Source organism: Carassius gibelio, chromosome B21 (genome assembly GCF_023724105.1).
Source record: "Carassius gibelio isolate Cgi1373 ecotype wild population from Czech Republic chromosome B21, carGib1.2-hapl.c, whole genome shotgun sequence".
Classification (NCBI taxonomy): Eukaryota; Metazoa; Chordata; class Actinopteri; order Cypriniformes; family Cyprinidae; genus Carassius; species Carassius gibelio.
The window spans coordinates 15,446,470-15,468,758 of NC_068416.1; the positions used below are offsets into that span (position 1 = coordinate 15,446,470).

General features: G+C 37.0%; 3 protein-coding genes across 4 annotated transcripts in view; 2 read left to right on the forward strand and 1 right to left on the reverse strand.

Annotated features, from left to right (window-relative positions):
* The first annotated feature begins 39 nt into the window (after window positions 1-39).
* On the forward strand, window positions 40-5,476 carry si:dkey-17e16.9 (hydroperoxide isomerase ALOXE3). The gene is made up of 15 exons (XM_052587413.1): window positions 40-584; window positions 1,060-1,213; window positions 1,338-1,542; window positions 1,864-1,945; window positions 2,037-2,159; window positions 2,247-2,350; window positions 2,472-2,644; window positions 2,733-2,876; window positions 3,501-3,698; window positions 3,883-3,969; window positions 4,042-4,211; window positions 4,392-4,513; window positions 4,602-4,702; window positions 4,798-4,968; window positions 5,063-5,476. Exons 2-15 carry the CDS (start codon window positions 1,064-1,066, stop codon window positions 5,240-5,242), a joined length of 2,010 nt encoding a protein of 669 aa, XP_052443373.1. The 5' UTR covers window positions 40-584; window positions 1,060-1,063; the 3' UTR covers window positions 5,243-5,476.
* Window positions 5,477-5,767: 291 nt separating this feature from the next.
* Window positions 5,768-10,376, reverse strand: nlrc3l1 (NLR family, CARD domain containing 3-like 1). Its single transcript, XM_052588740.1, has 7 exons — window positions 10,126-10,376; window positions 9,177-9,378; window positions 8,865-8,966; window positions 8,519-8,614; window positions 7,925-8,051; window positions 7,600-7,840; window positions 5,768-7,521 (listed from the first exon to the last, which is right to left on the reverse strand). Exons 2-7 carry the CDS (start codon window positions 9,323-9,325, stop codon window positions 5,939-5,941), a joined length of 2,298 nt encoding a protein of 765 aa, XP_052444700.1. The 5' UTR covers window positions 9,326-9,378; window positions 10,126-10,376; the 3' UTR covers window positions 5,768-5,938.
* Window positions 10,377-12,682: 2,306 nt separating this feature from the next.
* LOC127985365 (connector enhancer of kinase suppressor of ras 2-like) overlaps window positions 12,683-22,289 on the forward strand; it is a 36,789-nt gene continuing 27,182 nt past the window's right edge. For both annotated transcript variants that reach the window (XM_052587353.1, XM_052587354.1), the window contains exons 1-2: window positions 12,683-13,175; window positions 21,972-22,135. In XM_052587353.1, coding sequence (XP_052443313.1) covers window positions 13,112-13,175; window positions 21,972-22,135 — 228 coding nt within the window. In that variant the 5' untranslated portion in view covers window positions 12,683-13,111. The remainder of the gene's footprint in view (window positions 13,176-21,971; window positions 22,136-22,289) is intronic.

The following is a 22,289-nucleotide window of genomic DNA, read 5'->3' on the forward strand; positions in this document are numbered from 1 at the left end:
GTTCTGTGTCTTGTTTTGCAAGAAATGTTATCTTTGCTGATCAACTCTATTTGGCAGAAGCAAGAGTTTTTTTTTTTACTATTTCCGGACATGTTAAATAACTTGTTTAATAGCCGATTTTGAGTTGGTTTGTCGTTTTGTACAAAATGTCATCTGCATGCCTGATATAACATGCTGTGCAAACAATGCCAAAAATGATTTAATTCTAAAGAAATCGTGTTCATAAGAAACATTTGTCTTCAGAGGAGTCGTCAGTCATTTTAGTCCTGCTGTAAAGAACTTGTAAAAATTATGTAAAACCTTGTTAGTAAGTGCAACTAAAACAACTACATGTAAGCTGTACATGTAAATGTTTTAATGGGGCAAAAGTCATTGATGGGGGAAATACTTACTGCAGGAATGTCACGTTATGAAAGGCTACAGCACGTAGTATTATCAGCAGTTTGTTTTGCGTAATAGTGGTCTGAGCTTTTCACTATTGGAAAGCCAGAAACCAGTCTGGCAGGGTCCTGTAACTACTAGGCATTAGGTTTTCCTCATTTGACTTCAACAACTCTCAGGCTGTGATTCAACATCAACCACAGGTATTTTTTTCTTCGAAAGAGCATGCTAAAATACGTTTGTATGTTCTGTAATTTTACATGTAACTATATTTAGCGAGGGTTATGCTTACAATAATATTAACACCAGCCTATACCGGTCAACGAGAAAAAACAATTATGTCATAGAACGCATTGTAAAAAAAACAAACAAACCGTAACATCTTTAGCAAGTTTGCTTTGCAAGTATTTTGTTGTTGTTCAAGTGGCAGTTCACCCAAAAATTAAAACTTTATTGTTCCAAACCTGTGTGACTTTCTTCCAAGGAACACGAAAGACACTTTTGGTAACTTTTATTGTATGGATAAAGGCAAGTCTTCATGTTCCGCGGAAAAAAAGAAAGTCTTACAGGATGTAATTGGTGAATTATACTTAAAAAAAAATACTTTTACAATTTATAAACTGGATATTTAGATAATACTGCTAGAAAACAAGACAAAATCTCTGTATTGATTCTCAGAGCCATGGAGGCCATATATGATGTAGAGGTGACCACAGGCTCCATGACCCATGCAGGCACTTTTGACAATATATTCATTACTTTGATTGGCACACAAGGAGTGAGTGAGCGGACCAAGCTTGACGGCTATGGAAGAGACTTTAAGACTGGAATGGTAAGATATTTTTTAACATCTTATATTAATTTTTACATTTTCAAAAATTCAAATGTGCTCAGGAAAGTTATGAAAAAAAATTTGCCATCAGTTTCTCTAACTGTAGCATTTTTATTAAATCTAGAGAGTGAAGTATAAAGTGATTACCAGGTTCACTCTCGCCAACCTGCTGCTCGTCAGACTCGAGAAAAATAATTTCATGTTCTTGCCAGAGAATGACTGGTTCTGCTCTCTGGTGAATGTAAGAACCCCAGAGAAAGATGTGATCCACTTCCCATGCTATCGCTGGATGGGAGACGGGGAAGTGATTGAGCTGCGAGAGGCCAAAGGTTTGTATACGTATCTGTTATTGCATTGCTTTTTTTCCCCCCTAAAGTTGTGTTTATCATAAAAATATTAAGCAACACAGCTGTTTTTGGACTGAAGTAACGGCTGCTGAAAATTCAGCTTTGTTATCAAAGGAAGAATATCATTTACAAACATTAAAATAGAAAACCATTATTTTAAATTGTAAAAAAATATTTCATATCTCTGTTTAATATCTCTGTTTTTTAACAGTATTTTTTATCAAGTGAGTATAAACTTGGTTAGCACAAGAGAAAATGTTCTGTTCGTCTACATTTCAGTAACTCTTTTAAATTGTCTGACAGCTACACACATCTATGAAGAAAAATATTCACAACTGAAAGAGCATAGAGGAAATGAGCTAAAGCTTAACAAACAAGTGTACCAGTAAGTTTGCACCAAGATGTGTCTTTGCAATCATTTTGTGTCCTCTTCATTGGTTTAGTGTAACTCTTTGTTTACATTCTTCTTCCTCGAGGTGGACTGAGTTTAAAACAGGTCTTCCACAGCATGCATTTTTTCAAGAGCCCCTGTCTCTTCCCTCAGTGGTCCGCTTCTCTTTCACTAAAGACATGGACTTAGCTTTCAACTGCTCCACTGCGTGAGTTTTACCTAACATGTATTAGTATAAGTGTTAGTAAATCCTGTCTGGTCATTTCTTTACAACAATGATGAATGTGTCTTCCAGGCTTGGTGAGATCAAAATGAAGAAACTAGTGAAAAAAACGGATCAGTGGGTTCAACTGGAAGACATTAAGAGTGCCTTCTGGTCATCCAGAACTGCTGTCTCGGGTAAGATAGCTGCTAAAGTCATCTTTTTCACAGATGTGTTGACACTAGAAGATGCGTTCGATGTAAAACGAGTGAAGTTAAACTGTGACATAATTTTGTTGTTGCAACCTTTTAATAATAGAATATGTGCAGCAGCACTGGATGGATGATGATTTTTTTGGATATCAGCTCCTAAATGGCTCCAATCCAATGATGCTCCGTCGATGCACTGAGCTTCCTCTGAACTTTGCCGTTACTAATGGCATGGTGCAGCCTTTTCTAGAGAGTGGAACTAACCTTGCTCTGGAGATGAAGGTAAAACAATATCAAATTTGCTCTTTTGCACACTCCATGCTCTCAAAATATGTATGAAATTATCTGTTCATTTTTTTAAACTCATCAGCAAGGAAACATTTTCTTATGTGACTATAAAAGGCTGGCAGATTTATCAACTCAGTTCATCAATGGGAAGCAGCAGTATGTTGCGGCTCCACTTTGCCTTCTGTACAAGAACCAAGTGGGCAAACTTCTGCCTATTGCCATCCAGGTACAGTACATTTGATGGGTTTCATTAACTTAAACTTATAAAATACGACATTAATACTGGCATTTGTACATCTTGCTGTCAGTGCCCTCTAAATACAATTTTTGAAACGCAAAATTGCATAATATATTAAGAATTGTAAAATATTATTCTTAACCCACTGGATATTTCTTATTTTTGCATATAAATCTGACAAAATTATTTTTTATGCTTTAAATAAAAATAAAAATAAATAAATAAAAAACTTTTATAAAATAAATAAAATAAAAACATAAGAACGAAATGGGATAAATTCATTTATTTCAGTTTATTATTTTATTTATTTTATTTTAATTTTTGTTATGTTTATATATTTGCCAAAACATTACCAAAAGCTTATTACAAACGTAAATTTTTTTTAACCCCACATTAACCACTTTCATTAAAAAAACAAAAAAAAACATACAAACAAATAGATCAAATATAACATAAATATACGTATAAATTTGAATACAAAAATATTAATCCAAATAATCAATCCAAAACTTATGTGTGGGTTACATGGTCAGTAACATAATAAACAAAAAACAATCCTTGTATAATTAATTTTACAGCAAATGATTAAGAATTTCCCATTCTGTGTTTCAGTTGCAGCAACAGGCATCAGAGAACAATCCAGTTTTCCTGCCAAGCGACTCAGAGTGTGACTGGCAGCTCGCCAAACTCTATGTGAGGAACGCCGACTGTCTTGAGCATCAGTCATCTTTCTATCTGCGCACCCATCTGGCTGAGACCTTTACAGTGTCATTAATGAGAAACCTCCCGGCAGCTCACCCTATACATAAGGTACTCAAGATACGAGTGGTACACTGTTTGTTGCGGCTATACTTCTTTAATACGTCTGCAAAAACATATATGGGACAAATAAATAATTCCAGTCCATCAGTAAACATCAGAACAATGCATAACATTTTGCATTAAACTGGATAATAATCATCACTCACAACTCATGTATGTGTTTCTCTCAAAGTTGCTGGTGCCACACACACGTTATACCCTGCAGATAAACACCCTTATTCGGAACAGACTTCTCGGTCCTGAGGGAGCTGTCTCTCAGGTATTGATTCAGGATTGCTTTTATTTTCTTTTTTGAATTTAAAGACGATTTGTTAAATAATCTTCGCTTCAGAATACTAGTATTGGAGATGAAGGGATGACCAATCTCATGAGGAAGGCACTTTCGGACCTGACCTACAGCTCTCTCTGCTTGCCTGAAGACATCAGTGACCGTGGACTAGAATCTATTCCCAACTTCTTTTACAGAGAAGATGGATTACGGCTCTGGAGCTTCATAAATGAGTAACATGATTTTATTTTTTTTATCTATCTGTGCACCAGAAATAAAATAAAACTAAATAGAATAGCAACTCAGTTTTGCATCAAATCACGTTATGTTTATTTAAATGGCTTCTTGAAGGCTTTCTTTAATGTATGCAATACAAATCAGTTGGATTTGTTGCTTTTGGTATGGGTTGGTAGTTTTGTAAGAAGCATGGTGGAGTTGTATTACCAGAGCGACAGCGATGTGCAGCAGGACACTGAACTCCAGGACTGGATCGAGGAGATCTTTATCCATGGGTTTCTTGAGCAGAGCAGCACAGGTGAATCAGATGATATAGCCTTGGTTATCACAGCTGTGACTTCATAATAGTTTTTTTAACCATCAGTGTTCCTTTTCTTCTCATTTAGGAATACCTCAGTGTTTTAGCACAGTAGAGGAGGTCATTAAATTTGTGACCATTGTGATCTTTACAGTTTCAGCTCAACATTCAGCTCTCAGAGCAGGACAGGTAAGTTCAAATTGAACTTAAAATGATTCTACTTATTCTAAAATGTATTATATGTTGCATATATTCTATTTTGTTCTCCACATCTTTGCACTTAGTTTGACTATGGTAGTTGGCTTCCCAATTCCCCTGGCTCTTTAAAACAACCCCCTCCTACGTCTAAGGGACGCTCAGACAAAAACACGCTGCTTGACACCCTCCCTGACATGAACACCTCTGCATATCTAGTATCAGTCTTTTGGCTCCTGAGCAAACCCTCATCAGATTTAGTGAGTGTTTCCTACTCAACTGATTGGATTATCCCATGTTCTGCATATATCGTACATGAAAATCTTTACAAATCATCTCTAATCTTTTATGCAGGTTCCACTCGGGCAATACCCGGAGGATTACTTTTGCCAGATGGCTCCCCAAAAAAGGATCAGAGATTTTCAAGCAGAACTGTCCTTTCTTAGTGAGTCCATCAATGATAGAAACAAAGGGCTACAAGTGCCTTACACATACATGTGTCCCGGGAACATCAGCAACAGTGTCAGCATTTGATTTGACTGAAGACTTCTAAAACATCATGTTTTAATATACTTATACTGAATATAAACCAATTGTAGAATCATTTTTATATTTAAATGTAGGATATTTACTTGCTATATACTGTAATATTCAGATAAATATACCTTTTTTTAAACTTTGTGTTCATTGTAGATTGTCAATATTGATTTGATTTGAAACATCTAAAATTTCTAAATGATTCAAGATTAAAATTTGAACAAATATATTTTAAAAACTACTTTTTTTAATTCTCACTTGTCAATACTTATGTTTTACAAATAAACATATTAAAAGAAAAGCAGCAACACAGATTTTTAAAAAGGTCTTTATTTTACAGTGTGTTTTAGATCTGATAATTCCCTTTAATGCTATCACTTCAAATGTATATACTTTCACAGCATTGTTCTTTATAGAATTTAAAGTAATGTAAACTGTGTCAAGTAATCTACATTTTATTTTGATAGTATTGAATACAAAAGCTGCATTAGCAATATCCCAATGCAATCACACACAAGAAACACTGGTTAACATTATAGTTTATTTGTATACAGAATTTGTTTGAAAAAAGTGCATCCTGAAGACACTACAAGACCTGGATGGTAAGCATTCATCACAGATGATATTTCTACCACCTCACACTTCTAGCACGAGCCAATGCAACAGCATCTCTCTCAGAAGTTCATCCCAGTGTTATTGTGGGTTAAGTTCATCAATGCACCGCCAAAGGTTTTCAGTCTTTTCCAGAAAGTGGCCTTCTTTGATTTTCTTACTAATGTAGCGAGTTGTCTCGTCTCGTGCATTCTGGCTAGAGCTGCAGGAGGTCTGCAGGATGTTCTTGAGCAGCTCCTGGTTGGCCTCCACAGACAAACCCAGCAGAAAGCGGAGAAAGATATCATAGTTGCTATTCTTGGAGCTTAATGCTTTGTCAACCGCACTCTTGAGTAAGTCTGTCAAGGAAACCTTTAAGACTTTGCTCAGCTTGCTCTGCTCAAGGGCATTCCGTCCATGTTTCTTGAAACAATAGAAAACGTGAAGAGCTGCAAGGTATTCCTGAATGGTCGGATGAGCGAAGCAGCTCACCTTCTCTGTGTAGATCATGTACTTCTCTCTGTAAAACTCTGTGCAGAGTCCAGTGCAGGCCATGGCAGGGTAGGATTCCGGCAATCCAACTTGGTCCCAGTGCTCTTTCTCAATCTGAAACTTATTCTTCTCAAGCATGTTGTAGGACAGTTTTGCGAGCTTAATGAGCAGCTGATCAGCAGTAAGATCCTTGGTCTCCTCGGTGGGGTCGTTCTTCAGCTTCTCAACGGATATTAGAGTGTGACCATGGAGCATAATAGTGTACAGATTGGTGAGAGTTCTGGGCAGCTGTGCCGAGGATCGAAGAGACTGGAACTGCTGCTGCAACACTTTAGATGCCACCCAGCAGAACAGCGGCAAGTGGCACATAATAAACAGCGTCTTAGAAGACTTGATGTGAGCAATCACCTTCTCAGCGAGGTCTGGATCTGCGATCGTCCTTCTGAAATAGGCCTCTCTCTGATCATCGGTGAAGCCACGGACCTCCAGAAGCTGGTGGACGTGTTGAGCTGGGATCACATCCAGAGCTCCTGCCCTAGAAATGATCCACACATAGGCGTCATAGAGCAGGTTGCCCCTGATGAGGTTGGTCATCAACACTTGCACAGTCGTAGGCCTGGTCGCATCACACCAATACACCGTTTTCCGGAAATTAAATGGGATTTGGGTGTCATCTAGGCCATCGCATATGAACATTACCAGGCAGCCTTCGAATTCGAGAGTGTCTACCTCCTTCATCTCTGGATAGAGGGTGCTGACTAGACTCATGAGACTATACTCTCCTTCCAGCATCTTATTCAGCTCCTTGAACTGCAGAGGAATAAGAAAGAAAACATCTGGGTGGACTTTTCCATCCGCCCAGTCGAGGATGAAGCGCTGCACTGCAAATGATTTGCCACATCCTGGGACTCCTCTGGATAACACCGACCTCACGGGCCTTGACCTGACATTCTGCTGGATATATAGGTCATTTCCTGTTAATGGCGTCCTGTTGACTCTGCCAGTCTCTTCAAGCACTTCTATTTTTGATCTGAACTCGTGCTCACTGTTGATTGATGCATTGACACCATCGGTAATGTAAAGGTCTGTATAGACCGACTCAAAGGGGACGGGTTGTCCTTGTTGATTAAAACCCTCATATACCATCTCATACTTCCTCTTCAAAGTCAATTTCAGTTCGTAGCGCACTTCGTCTGCGGAACATCAAAAGGAGAGATTTTTAAGTCAACGGTTTGAAAATGTTTTGGCGAGGACAAAATCATACAACTTACTTCTTTTGCATAGTCCTAGCAGATATTCAGCCAGCTTCTTAAAGTTCATGATATTAAAGAGCGCCAGCGTGATCTTCAGAGAGATCTCAATATTGCAAAGCTCTAGCATCTTATCCACCAGATCCACAAGATCAAGTCCATCCAGCGGATCACGGAAGCGCTCTGGATAGCGATCCCACAGCAGTTTTTTGAAGTACTTTAATTCGTCCTCTGCAAGTTTCTTTAAGCAGCTTGTGAGGGCCTGTGATATAGCAAGAATGTTAGAGAAAGGCACTGGAAATTTTGTTATTGCTTTGAATGAATGACCACTGGTTGTAGGCCTCACTTTAAATGCAAATTCCACCGTCATTGCTGGATGCCTTTTCTCATTTGGATCTACTACCAACTCTGGTTTTACAGGAACAGGAACATGTTGTTTCACACCACCTTCCTTCTTGCTCTTCTTCCTTGTGCTTAATTTAAAAAGGAAAGAATGTTTTAGAATATTTAGATGAAAGAATGCTAATACAATTTAAAATAACGCTTTTCTGTTTTTTACATTTTATTTAACATTACTGTGAAGGGAAGCTGAATTTTCAGCAGCCATTACTCCAGAAATCATTCTAATATGCTGATTTATATATTTCTTAATTAATGTTTTCTAAGAATGAAAATTATGTATTATATATGATTCTCTATAATTACTATTTTAATTAAAATGTAAGCATCCTACAGTAACTAATTATGTGAATATGGTGAAATATTATAGGCCTGGATTAAAATTCAATTAATTTTTTTTTTTACAATATGGATCATCTGCCCATCAAAGAGTGGTCAACACCCATGCCAAACATAGTATTTATTATGACCTCTAAATTGTATACCGCTGTATTGTATGACCATGGTAATGGATCGGATGCATCATGTAACTTTCACTCACCTTTCTTCAGCATTGCCCTCCATATTGACATCCTCATCATCACTATTAAACTCTTCACTGCTAGAAGCAGATGAGTCCCGTCTGTGCAACTGAACCCTGTAGAAAGTCAATAGTTGACTTACAAGAATGACACCTTTAAGCACACAGAGAGCAAAGTCTCTTTCAATCTTTCAAAAGTATCATTTTCACTCTTACAGTAGGCTACTAATAAAAGCCTTTCTTTTAAATGCTAGGGAAAGACAAATACAAAACATAAAACCTGTCCCAAAGCATATGTTATATAATCTAAAATAAATAAATAAGTAAAATTAGTCTTGAGGGCGAAATGAAGATTAAGTAAACTTACTGAGTGCAACTGGGTCCATGCTCGTCCCTTGTTTCTGACCAGCTGTCACTCTGCATGGATGCATAGCTGTTTGCAGGGGACTCTGCTCTGTCCACGTACTCTCTGGTGAGAACAATCGATATAAAGGACAGAAAAATAAAAATATGGTAAGTTAAGTAGTTGTACATCTATAAATACCATCTTGACTACAGCGTATTCCTGATCTTATCAGCAGGTGTCGCACTCACACAACAGACAATCACGCATGCGTCTGACATGTTCGTCAACATTGCTGATCCCTGTTACAATAACAGATCACGAAAACCATATTACCCCACAGGACCGGAGAATCCGAGGGTGAAGGGAAGTGTCCTCTGAGGAATCACGTCCTCTTCATCCCCATTTTCACTCCCGAAGGCGGAAGCCCCAATTCCCAAAGGCAGACTGTTGTCTGACGCCATGTCTACTGCGTCGTCATCCATCTCGGATTTACAACGTTTCCCCCGCTTGTCAGAAACAGCTAGCCGTTGTTATCCTGATAAAAGCGATACATAGATATTGAAAAATCTCAATGCTTTAATTTGAGCAACCGGTGCATTGCTGCTGTGGAAGGAGTGCAGTATTGCGTTATGAACGCTAAACCTAAAGATATATATTTTAGAATAGGGTTTAACCCTTTATAAACCATGGTTTAATAAGGGGTTTAGAGCAATTTGCTGTTACAGTGATATATGCATTGTGAAACAATGGAGCTCGAATGGGAGTGAGCTGTTCTGCAACTGACAGCCAATCATATTCATGTGCTGTGTACGCTCTGATACATTCTGTTAATCAGATGTCTTATTTTTAGGGATTGCAAGGAAAAAAATAACAGTGGTGGAAAATGCGTTAACTTTGGGTTTAGGGTTTAAGACTGTAGGCTACACACAGCAAAAATTGATTTTCCTCCCCGTCATAAGTAGACTAGTTATTAAAACAAGTTATACTGGTCCAGTCAAAGTTGTAGGGTCTCATGAACATGCAAACATTAGCTCTGATCTTACAGTGTGAAACAACAACATCAACAACCATATTAAACCCGAATACTTGAAAAATGGGAGAAAATAATTATACTGTAGAGAAAAGTCAATATTTGGCCACCTTGTAGACTACGATAAACATTTTGTACTCTCTTTAAAGGACCTTATATGTAGTCAAGTGAGTGTGTATATACAGTATGATAATAACAAGAGCTTCAGAGACACAATGAAGTGTAGCTATAGTGGATGTTTAATGATTTTACCCTGCTTTTTTGTAGCAATGCTCCTGAATCCGCAGTCCTCTCGATTCACGTCTGGATACACACACAAAAAAAATGCGGAAGACGGAACAAACTCGGTTGCTTAACTTTATGTGGCCTAATTGTTTAGCATGAATTAATTTTATGTTTTATGATTCCTGGGCCCGTAACCCAATACAAGACCGTATATGCTAAAGTTTAACATAAAGCGCATCAGAAGTATCTGATAAGGATCACTTTCGGTTTGAAGTTGTGGATGTCTACTTCCCTGTTTTCTTAAAGAGACAGCAGTAAGAATATTTAGTGACGTAGATTTTGTAGTTGTTAGAGACAGACCAGTGATATGTGTCTCTGGGAACAGATAAAGATTTTTAGAGCATTGTGTATTCTTAAATAGCCTGTAATTTAAAGGTTTATATTTGTGTGTTTTTTATTCTATAAATATGTGTATTTCATTAAGGAATATCATGGAATCTAAAGAAAAATTATATTAAGGATTAAGGAATATTATAAGTTTAGTATAGTGTATTTTCCCTCTTTTTCATTTCCCCATTTTCCCTTTCTATTTTGCTCATGGCACATCTTGTCACCTACTGTATACCAGAGGACTTCAACAGAGGCCTGACAATAGCCAAACAACAATTAAAAGCTACAAAATATTTTTACCTATAAAATAGGAAACGCGGGTGCCTGTACTGTCTTTCTATGCACTAAGGGGCTGTTGTCTGGAAAAAAAGTAGAAGACCCTTGATTTATACCCTATTAACACCACTGGGGTGAAGGAGCCCATTTTGAGATTGTGTTGTTTCTATGTTTAAAAGGCCTGAAGTCCCACTGTGAATGGCACTGATCTCATATGCTGTAGATTTGCTGTAGATGTTTAAGCCCCGACCTCTAGCTGCAGATGGTGAGTCTGAGTCTTAATGGAGCAGCTCTTGAACCTTGATCCCTTCTCCTCCCCTTGTCCCTTAAAAGCTTCTTTCAATACCCCTGAAGGCTGTAAGGAATCTCAACATCTGTCAGCAATGCACACTCCCCTTATGTTCCCATGAGATGTGAATCAACATAAGGCACTCTGTGAAATACATCTCTGTTCATTTGTTTAGGTACCGGTAATCATTTATTTTATGTCTCAGATTGAGATGCATGAATTAATATGTCTGGAAATTGTTTAGTTAAATTAGTGTTATACATACATAATATACCCCCCCCCCCCCCATATAATAACATTTCAGATCTGCATGGAATTGTAATCTAATCCTGTAATGTAAACATTCATTAATAAAGAATTAAAGGTACACTCCACCCAAAATTTTTAATTCTGTCATCATTTACAACCCTGTTGTTCTAAACCTGTATGTCTGTCTTTCTGAGAAACACACACACATACACACATGTACAAAACAAAACAAAAATATATTTTGAAGGATCAACTTCATTGATTTCCTTTGTATGGACAAATTAACATTAAGACTTTTTTTTTTTTTTTTAAATATCTTGTTTTACATTTGACAGAAGAAAGAAAGTAAGTTTGAAACAACAAAAGGGTGAGTAAGTTATGACAGAATTTTCATTTCTGGGGTAAACTATCCCATTACATAAACCAAACTGACTTGTCTTCACATCACAGCGATTTGTCTTTGTTGAGCACTGTGTTTCTTTAAAGAAAAAGGGCTTAATTGGGACAGGCTAGTGGCATGAAAGTCAGCCGACGGCATTGCACGTTTCCCCTTGAATGATCATGCACAAAGCCTGGACTATAGGTCACTTCAGTTTTGAGGACAGCAGGCATTTAAAACATCTACTTAAAAAATAAATAAAGGAAAAATAAACATTAAGTAAGATTTTATTAAATTGAATGCATATCTTCATAACATTACATAAATATTAATAATCATGTAGATTAACTAAATGACGGTCACTTCAGTTGTGATTAAAGCAGGCATTAAATGTTTTTATGGAAATGCCATTAAATAAAGATTTTAATAATGCATTCAATTGAATACATATCTAAAACTACATGAATATGAATTATTATTTAGATGCATGATGGGTTAAAGGGATAGTTCAGCCAAAAATGTATATTATGTCACCCTCATGTTGTTCCAGGCTCATATGACTTTCTTCCACTGAAGACACAAAAAGAGTGGTTAGGGTCCGACAGTATCAGCCACCATTCACTTTTATTGCATCTTATTTGGGAAAAAAAAAAGAAAAAAAAAAATGGAAACGAATAGTGACTGAGACTGTTATTCTTTTCAGCATCTCCTTTTTTGCTCCACAGATATTATTTTCACTACCCCTTTAAGTAAGAAGTAATAATTGATCATTTAGGGGAAAACAAATCATTCAAGCACTGAAATAAAAGCTGCTTTCCCAATAAACAGTGACTCATTTGATTTGGGGAGCACAATAAAATAATAGAGCATTCCAGTCCCAATGTTATCTGTAAGGGTGTATTTAATACTCTGGTTTGCACACAGCTCAATTATGGAGATGTTTCCGCTGCTTGGCCCTCATGACGGCTCATTTGCCAGAGCCAACGACTGGCAAGAAGGGACGAGGCGCGAGTCATACGAGTGTGCGCGAGGGGCGCGCGTGCAAGACTACTGTTTACTGGTAACAGCTTGAGACGAGGCACACAGCTGTGTGAATTCACCTTTGTCTGACGTCTATGGCTCGATATATGGGATGAGGAATTGAGATATTAAAGGCATCGTGAGGGAAAATGATAGAAAGGAGGATAAAACCTCGCGCGAGAGCAAGCGAAATATAACGTTATTCTGACAGCTCTCTGACAAAGACCACAGCGAAGGAATGCAGAGCAATGATTTGAACTTGAAAGACCACCAACGCCTCGTTTGCAAAAACCAGAGCAGAATTTGCAGGATAAACATGCAGCGGGTGTAAAACGGGCAGAAATCTGCCTGAGTGCGCCGAAGAGCTGCTTTCGCACCGTTGTTTGGCATCGTTTGCAAAAACTTCCACGATGGCTCTGGTCATGGAACCTGTGAGCAGGTGGTCAACCAGCCAGGTGGTCGACTGGATGAAAGGTATTCATTTACATTCGTATGTATTTAGCTGTAACAATGGAGTAGAATACAGTATACCATCCAATTAGAATCGCATGCGAACATTCATTGCGTTTATAAAATGCAAATGTCACATGTTTGTCCAGGCTTTGCGTGCGTGCAAGATTTAATTGAACTAGTTTTGAAGAAACATCACTGTGTATCAAGGCGCGACAGTGCGCGCATTCAAGCTGTCAAGCCATTAAGATATAGTCTGTCATATATTGAGCTTATCGCAATGGCTGTTATTACCAGATGTTAATGTCGGCAGTACACGTGAAAGAAAGGTATTATAATTCGTTTATTATATTAATGAATTAAGTTGGTTGAGTAGTCACGTCATCTCATCAAGCAGAATGTAAAGTGATGGGTCACGTGGAGGCCGAGTGATCAGCTGGGACCCCTCTGGCAGTCACAGGCTGATGGCCCCTCCATAGTCACTTAAAGTTCATGAAAATGGGTCTTTTCCTGAACATAGTCTAATAAACACACACACACACACACACACACACACAAATGACACGTATTATTATTCACACAATTATTCAGCGTATAATGATTGGAGTGACAAAATTACAAATATTGTCCTGTTTATATATTTCCAGTTTTTATTGTATGATTTTTTATGGTACTTTTTTTATTAAATGCAAAAGGTCTAATCCACATTGCAGCTTTCTCTGCCCCCCCCCCCCCCCAAAAAAAAAAAAGCCAGCTTAAACAGATGAACACGTCAACAAAGCATTCTTATTATTTTATTTTTATGTCCCATTTTGTATTATATAACAAAATTAGAGGGGCATGAAAGGCAGTCGAATGATCCCTTTACCAGAATTTGGTTATACAACATTAAACACAGACATCCTGTCCTTTGATTTTGTTCAAGAGGATGTGATTGGGAAACGGTCTCATTATGGAACAACTACATTAGGTCTATTACAGCACTAAATATCTTTGGCATTAGATAAGGTGAAGCCCTTCGAGAAAAATCATTTGGGTGTAATTGGCTGGTTTATTTAGCTCAGGAGTTCTAGATGAAGTGAGAAAAGACAGGAAGACAGTCATTTGTAATTCAAATTAGGAAAATGTTCTACTTGGCTGAATGTTTTTCCTTTAAGTAATTATGTTTTTTGAAAAAGGTAGATCAGCATCTCCATCTCATTCCTCCCTGTGAAGATAGGAATTCGGTCTTTCATTGTGTATGCTTGTGTGAGAATATGACTGCAGGTGTGCTTTTCAGTCGTAACCAGCTTCAGTTAAACGAACAACAGTGTGCACTTGTTTGCCTGCACGTGTTATCTTGTTGTGTGGATGTCTTGGCTTGAGTTTTGTTTTGTTTCAGATGGCGTGTCATGTGTTTGAGTGGGTAAATAAGGTGAAGGCTCATATGCATTATAATAAACTATGCTTTAATATGTTATTCATTTATATTTTTTGCTCATAGGCAGGAATATGGCTGATGCACATTAGATCACAGCCTATACATGCAATAAACAAATGTAGTCAAATACCTAGAGGCAAGGAACTGTATAAAGTACAAACATCCTTATATTTGTGCAAATCTAAACAGTTAAGGAAGGATTAACAAGATGCAAGAAGACAAGGAAGTGTAGGAATCATAAAGAATTATAGTGAGGTGGTGTTACTCCCTAACGGGATGCCACAGAGGCTTTCTTATGCTGTTAGTACACTAAAAGCATGCTCACAAGTACACACCGTCACTCTGTAAGTAAACCTCTCCTGAGGGTCACAGAGAATTTTAAGAAGCTTCAGACGTTTTTTTAGACCTGGGCAATGCTTTGCTTTTAAAAGCTGGAGAATTTTACTGGCATCTGTCTGTTATGTGCAGAACGAAACCCCGCAAGCTGCTGTATCAGCTGCTGAGACACACTGAGGAGCAGAAAATAACGTGTTTATGTGTGCGTATCAGTGTAAGGCTGTGTTAAAGCCCCATGGGCTGATAGTGTCTGTTTGTATTCGTGTGATCATTCTGATCAGCAGCGTGCAACAGTGAGCTCAATGTTTCGCACACAAATACTCAATCCATGCACAACTAAAGAGGGAGAGTTTAATAAAAAATGACAATTCTGTCATCATTTGATTAGTTTTTTTCTGATTCATATATATTCTGTAACGCATTTGTTGTGTGTTTTGTAAGGATGGGTGTTTACACAGATAGATTTCATGATTCGATTGAAATCAAATTAAATTTAATCCAGTTCTGTTTGCGGTTCAGTTCGGTTCCAATCTTGATTAAGTATCGATTCATTTGAATATATATCAGAGGCAGCAGTTTTTTTTCCATTTCATGGGAAAAAAATTGATGCGGTCACATTTTTTAAATTTAGGCAGGGTTGGGGAGTAACGGAAAACTTGTAACGGCGTTATACTTAATAAGGATACAAAAAAAAACGGTAACTGTAATTCATTACAGTTACATCAACAAACAAAGTAATTCGTTAAAGTTACATTCAGGATTAAAATGGGCTTTAAGTAAGAAATAATTGACAACAGGCTTAGAAATTAATGGAATTCTTAGAAAATAATGGTCCGAGGTGGTGATGTATAGCCACGATGCAAAACAGACTAATGCAGTTATTAATGCAGTTTTGTGTGTGTGAGACAGAGAGAGATTGAGAGGGAGAGAGATTAGGTTAAATTTCTATGTATTAGTCGAAAACTATATATTTTAGCAATGTATGAGGCACTTCTCACACAGAAATCACTTTCAAACCAAGCAGTTTAGTGTTGGTCAGTGCAGCAAATTTGTGTTACCTACTTAAATGTCAGCTAAATTCCCAATTGCACAGATTTCTATTTAAATGAATGGCATTTGCCATGGCATGTGTGAAATTTCACAGAGTATTGATAAATGTGACCATACCTTAATCCTTTAAACTATAAAGGGAACCCTAGTAAATCTCTATAATATTTCTATAATATTAAATGTTCAAACTGACATAGTTTTTATAGTTATGTTATAATAACTTTTTAATGGTATAATTAATTGTTTTTATCCAATTATTATTATTATTAGTAGTAGCAGTATTAGAGTTTTTTTTTAAACATGCATTAAATAAAAATTTTTAGCCCAACCCTACTTTTTTGTCATTTTTGGAGATTAGTAGCATTCGGTCACCATTTACTTTCATTGTATGCAAAAGTGCAGCGTGAACATTCTATAAACATATTTTTTGTGTGTTTTCCGAAAGATTTGGAATGGCATTAGGATGAATACATGGTGACAAAATTCAAAACTATCCTTTAGCAGCATTTATTAAGCTAACACAGCATGTGTAGGCAGCACGTAGTACAGTAAACCTATAATCAGTGTGCATGGCTATATGCTGCCCACGTAGCCTCACTGAGCCACACACAATATGTTGACTAGGACTGCAATCATTTTACCTGTGTGTGTCTCAGAATTATGTGCTGCTGTATTTATGAAAGTGCTTCAGAACAATCTTTATGTATTTGACCTCTGTCTAGGTCTACAGCCCTGCATACCTTGCAGCAAAGCATATTTCCATGTATGTATGATTTGGATGTTGGGTGTGTTTATTGGCGTGGCTTGCGTGTCTGACATCCTTTGTGAAATGTTTGAAGCCACATGTTGATTACGGCTAGTTTTTTTTTTTTTTTAGCTGGCATATGGATACTATTAAAAGTATGAGAAATATCTGAAAAAAAAAGGAACTGCTAGTGTCATGCACTCTCTTCTGCCAAAGAATTCTGTGCCATGCCTATACTCATGTCCTGCTTTAAAACCCAACCTGTAACTAGTTTTATGATGGTAAAACAAAAACAAATTAAAAACAAAACTGGAAGCTATGGTTGCCAAACATTCAGAGTAAAAAAAAAGCCATATCTGGAGGCATTTTTGTAACTCTATATTTCACAGTAACCATTTCCATCTTTAACTTATATTTTCTTAATGCAAAGTTAGCAACTGAATGGCTTTGCATGTTAAAATATACTGAAAATGTACTGTCATTGTATAGGTCACAGTAAACATTTTGAGTGGAAGTTCATAAATTCAATGTTAATTTTAAACATGTATAAACCATATATAATAGACACGACGATAAAATATGTAAATATTAAATGTAACATAAAACACCTAATGTGCATAAAAATAAGATTTTCTTTTTCAATTATAAGTTAAATTGTATATTTTACTTATACTATCATTCAAAAGTTTGAAGTCATTGCGATTTTGAAAGAAATTATTGCTTTTATTCAACTAGGGTGCATTAAATTGACCAAAAGTCACAGTAAAGACATTTCTGTCATGACAACTCTCAGACAGATTGGGATCATAATGTACATGACAATGTTAATGTATTTGTTCTTGGCAGAATAAACCTGCTATGCTGCTGCTGCGGCAAAGCAAGTACCGAGACTTGCTACTGCCAATGCATCCACAATATGCTGCTGTGAGCATGTAAGAAATTATGCTACTGTACATATAACATATATTAAATACCCCCATATATAAAATACACAAATCACCCTGTCACAGATCTATGCAGGTGGAGCTGGGGAAGGTGTAGGGTTTCTGAAGCGTGCTGCATCTGCTACGGTAAGCACTAGCCACGAATATAAATGTTGAGCAGAAATCTCAGTGGCTACTGATTCAAAAAGATCCAATCAGCTGCGCCATGTGATGATGTCTTTATGTCAGATTGAGTTAGACCTATCGAACTGTGCCATCTCTTTCATCACAGATGGATTTATAATGTTACAGAAGTTTTCTATTTCAAATAAACACTGTTCTTTTGAACTTTATATTCATCAAAGAATTCTGAAAACATCACAGTTTCCATAAAAACATTAAGCAGCACGTTTATGGCTATTAAAGATCTGCTTTGTCATCACGGTAATAAATTACATTTTCTAAAATATATTCAAAACAGTTATTTTAAATTGTAATTTTTAAAATCAAATATATACAGCCTTGGTGAATATTAGAGACTCAGAAAATCCTGAATTGATGTATATTTTATCAAACAAACTTTTTAATATTTTTTGCTGTATATAGTAATATTTGTATATTATCAGTTTTTTTTGTTTGCTTGTTTGTTTGTTTGTTTGTTTGTTTTTGTTTGTTTTACATGTGTTTTCTTAGTCAGTGGCTTCACAGGCAGCAAACAACAAGCAGAACGATTTTTATTTTTTGAATATTTTTATATTCATATTCTCTGTATAAATCCATGATGCACACAGAGTCTCCTGTTCCCATATTCACAGGTTTCCTCGCACACTGCGATTACCATGTTGCAGCTCTAACATTAGCATACAGTTCAGTGGTGATACCCCCAGGTGATGCCACTAAGGGCCATACAACAGCTTTCCCAGCGCAGAAGAGCCCTGTGACCTTCCCACAATGCTCTTTTTTTCCTGCCCCCCTCAATGCATCCTGTGACTCACTCCTGTGCCCCCCTCTGAATGGTGCCATGGGCATTCTGAGCAGAATAATAGCACTAAATCCAATGAAACAGCACACAATGAAGCTCAAGTACAGCCTTGATTAAATGCATGTTGTATTAATCTATTTAACTAAACAGTTCAACAGGATTTTATACTTATTGGGCAGACACAGCCTTTTAACAAGGTTGCACAAATGAGTGGTTTGAACTTGGTTTTAGTTTCAGATAACTGGTAACTCTTTAGTTAAGGGAACACTATTAACAAGTTGCTTATTAGCATGCATATTACTTGCATATTGGCTGTTTATTAGTACTTATAAAGCATATATTAATGCTTTAATTCTGCATGACCACTACTGCAACAACTTGCTTACTATTAAGCACCAACCTGAGAGTTTATTGAAGGAAGACTTAGTTTATAGTGAATATGTGTTCCCTTAATCTAAAGGTACTATAATAACCCTTCTCCGTTCATTGCATGGAAAGAGCAACCACCACAGAAAGCCCCAAATTAAAATTTTTGGATAAAATAACCCTTTGAAATCTACAAAGCATTTTTATTTTACCTATATAACTCTGGTTATCTCTATGTATCTCAAGTAAGCATCGATTGCTTAGAGAGTTACGAAGCTCCTGATCCCTCTTTCGGTTCTGGGCCACACCGTATGCCAAATGATGGATTCAGGACAGTTTAGAGGTTTTCAGGTCATGGCTGAAGTGGCCCAGCTTCTAAGCCGCTTTAGTCAACATACTATAAAGCTATACGATCAGATTTTCTTCTTCAGTACAACTTTCTGTCATCACACACTTATTCCTTAACCTACTTACTCTCTCACCCTCTCGCTGCATCTTCCTCGCTTCTGACTGTTGGCCAACCACCCGCCTTGCTTGACAGAGATTAATGGTCCCATATGAACTTGCAGCGCTCCTCTTTGTAGTATTTAACACATCTTAGCCACAGCGGCTGCAATTAACAGCAGATTAATGTCCTCCTAATCAATGAGTTTACTGTTTGTGTACACTGGCGCTGTGTGAGCTGGACAGCCACAGGAAGAGCAGCACTAACTATAGACATTACTGCTAAAAAAGACACTTGGTTTCATGTTGCTATTTCTAATTATTAAGGAAATTCTTCTACCAAATAAATTTGTTTTTTCCTGACTTGTTTCTGTTGTGAATCTGTCACGGAAAATCTACTCTGTAGAGCTACTGAGAGTCTTAATAATAATATTCCTATAATATTTCATTAGCATTACAATGCAAATGCCATACAAAAGCTGAAATCTCTGAATAGTCTATTGATGCAAGTATTAGATCTTTCTTTCTTTATTTATTGGTCTATTCAAACATAAGTCCTATATATAAGCTTCTCATCTCACTGCCAGTTTTGTCTTGGTGATGAGGTCCTACTCAAACACTCTTGCCATCCCTTTACCGTCTCTATAGCAGCGTGCAGTGACAAATGTGACAATTTCTTTCATTTGGAACGAGTTTAGATCAGCCTGGTAAAGAAGCGGATTTGTTATGCCCTCAGATTGTATGCTAAGCTTTGAAACGCTCGCTTTCAGCAGTTTTGAATCGTGCCGGTATCTGAACTTTCTCCTCACGGTCCATTAGATGTATGCAACAGAGAGATGAATATCGGGGATTTGATGAAAGGGATATGTTACATGCTCTGCAGCTTTGTCTTTTGTTGTGAAATGAGCATCCAGATGATAACATAAAAGAGTCTGAAAAGTCATGGAGGAGAAAACGCAAGTTTGTGAGGAAATTTAAGGGAGGTGGAGAGGAAATGAAATGTGCTGAGGACAGAAGGAGGGAGCTGGGAGGAAGTGAACATGGAAAATGCTGAGGTAAAGGACCTGCATACCATTTTCTATAGAACTAGCCACATACATACATATTAAAGGAGATAAAAGACAGTCAAACCTGCACAGTCAAAAAAAACAACAACAACAATTAAAACATTAATACAATTAATAAGATTTAGCAGCCAAGTTACATTTTAGTTGCTAAATCTTTTTAGTGAAAGATTTCAATTTTTTTTTAAAAAAAATACACATTTTGTATCTTTAATTACTTTATTTGATTCAGTGAGTCAATTCTGAATCCGATTTTCGACTCACTGACTGAGTGAATCTGATCCAGGCCATTAATTTACAAGAAAATTCAAGGCCTTTTCATAAATCTTTTTCAACTAAATCAGACATGATGTGCATTATTTTTTCTTGCTGACAATAAACCAGATTATAAATGAAGAAACAACATATGGATTTTTGCAGAGTTTTTCTGATGAGCGTTTGTTTAATTTTTTGTTGCTTTAAATTTGCAGCCTGGACCCCCCAGGAATGTTTACATAAAATATTAACATTCTAATAATGAAATACTATCGATTAATTGAATTTATAATTTTTATATCTTTAATTGCACTTGAGGTCTAGCGAGGGAGTCTGTGAATCTAGTACAACTCACTGACTGAGAATCTGATTCAAATCATTAGCTCATAAAGACATTTGAGGATTTTTGTGAATCCTTTTGTCTGACTAATTAAAAATGGTCATGAATTGGACATTAAGTTTGTTGGAACACTTATGGATTCTGCTAACAAACACCACTGTGTCACAAGGTTTTCTTTATTTTAAATATATTTGTTTCTTTTTTTGAGACCATTTTAATTGCACATTTTTCAGTTTGTAGTCCTACGAATGGTTGGATCACACTGTATCTGAAAAATGACCTGCCTCCTTGTAAATATAATTTTTTTTCCAAACAACATAATTCTTTTGGTTTAGCTGAACGTGTGAAACAATTTCTGTCTCTCGTCTATAAATATATGATGTTTTGTTTTGTGTGAATCTGTGGGAGAAGAAAACAATAGCGAAGGATCAGTATAGAAGGCTAGGGTGCACAGAGGAGGCACGCGTTTCCCAGACAACAGCTAGCTCTTGCCAAACAGGTCTTCCCTTATTAGTAACAATAAGGCTTGAAGTCCACTGACGTCTGTTCATGACAGCAAAGCGTTTCAAAGTTGTGTGTCTCGGTCTGTGCCTTTCCACAAAATGAGGCCTGTTTAAACAGCTGTGTGCCAAGACTTTCCCAGTCCCTCATACTGTCCTAGAGAGCTTTTTTTATGTGTGCTCTACACACTGTTTTGAGGGCCACCAAGAAAACACTCAGTTGGCTCCCACACTCCCATGTTAGGAGAACTATGTCTGTAGTTTCTTATAACCTCTGTTTTAGTAATATTGTAACTCAGATTAACTAAACTGTGCTGTAAATTAACACATAGTTTCCAAGATGCTCTAGCAGCTTGAATGATGTCTTCATTTTGCCGTCTGTTGCTCTATTCAAGGTCTGGATGACTGTCTGCAGCAGTACATTAAGAACTTTGAGCAGGAAAAGGTGGGTGGTGAACAGCTGTTGAGAATCACCCATCAGGAGCTCGAGGATCTGGGCGTTTCTCGTATCGGCCACCAGGAACTCATTCTGGAGGCTGTGGACCTGCTTTGTGCACTGGTGAGCACATACACAAACACACACAGGTGTATTGTGTTCTCACGGACATTAATTATAGTTTCAAATTATAAGTGGGTTTTATAGCGTCTTGTTGAAATGGTGGTATATTGTTTTTATAATAACATAAAGGAAATGGCATAATAGCAATTATAAA

Coding starts and splice junctions, on each gene's coding strand:
- si:dkey-17e16.9 (XM_052587413.1), top strand. CDS start 1,064: ATGGAGGCCATATATGATGTAGAGGTGACCACAGGCTCCATGACCCAT. Junction 4,703..4,797: donor CAGCTCTCAGAGCAGGACAG/GTAAGTTCAAAT, acceptor CTTTGCACTTAG/TTTGACTATGGTAGTTGGCT. Junction 4,969..5,062: donor GCAAACCCTCATCAGATTTA/GTGAGTGTTTCC, acceptor TCTTTTATGCAG/GTTCCACTCGGGCAATACCC.
- nlrc3l1 (XM_052588740.1), bottom strand. CDS start 9,325: ATGGATGACGACGCAGTAGACATGGCGTCAGACAACAGTCTGCCTTTG. Junction 8,615..8,864: donor CATGGACCCAGTTGCACTCA/GTAAGTTTACTT, acceptor GACTTTCTACAG/GGTTCAGTTGCACAGACGGG. Junction 7,841..7,924: donor CGGTGGAATTTGCATTTAAA/GTGAGGCCTACA, acceptor GCTATATCACAG/GCCCTCACAAGCTGCTTAAA.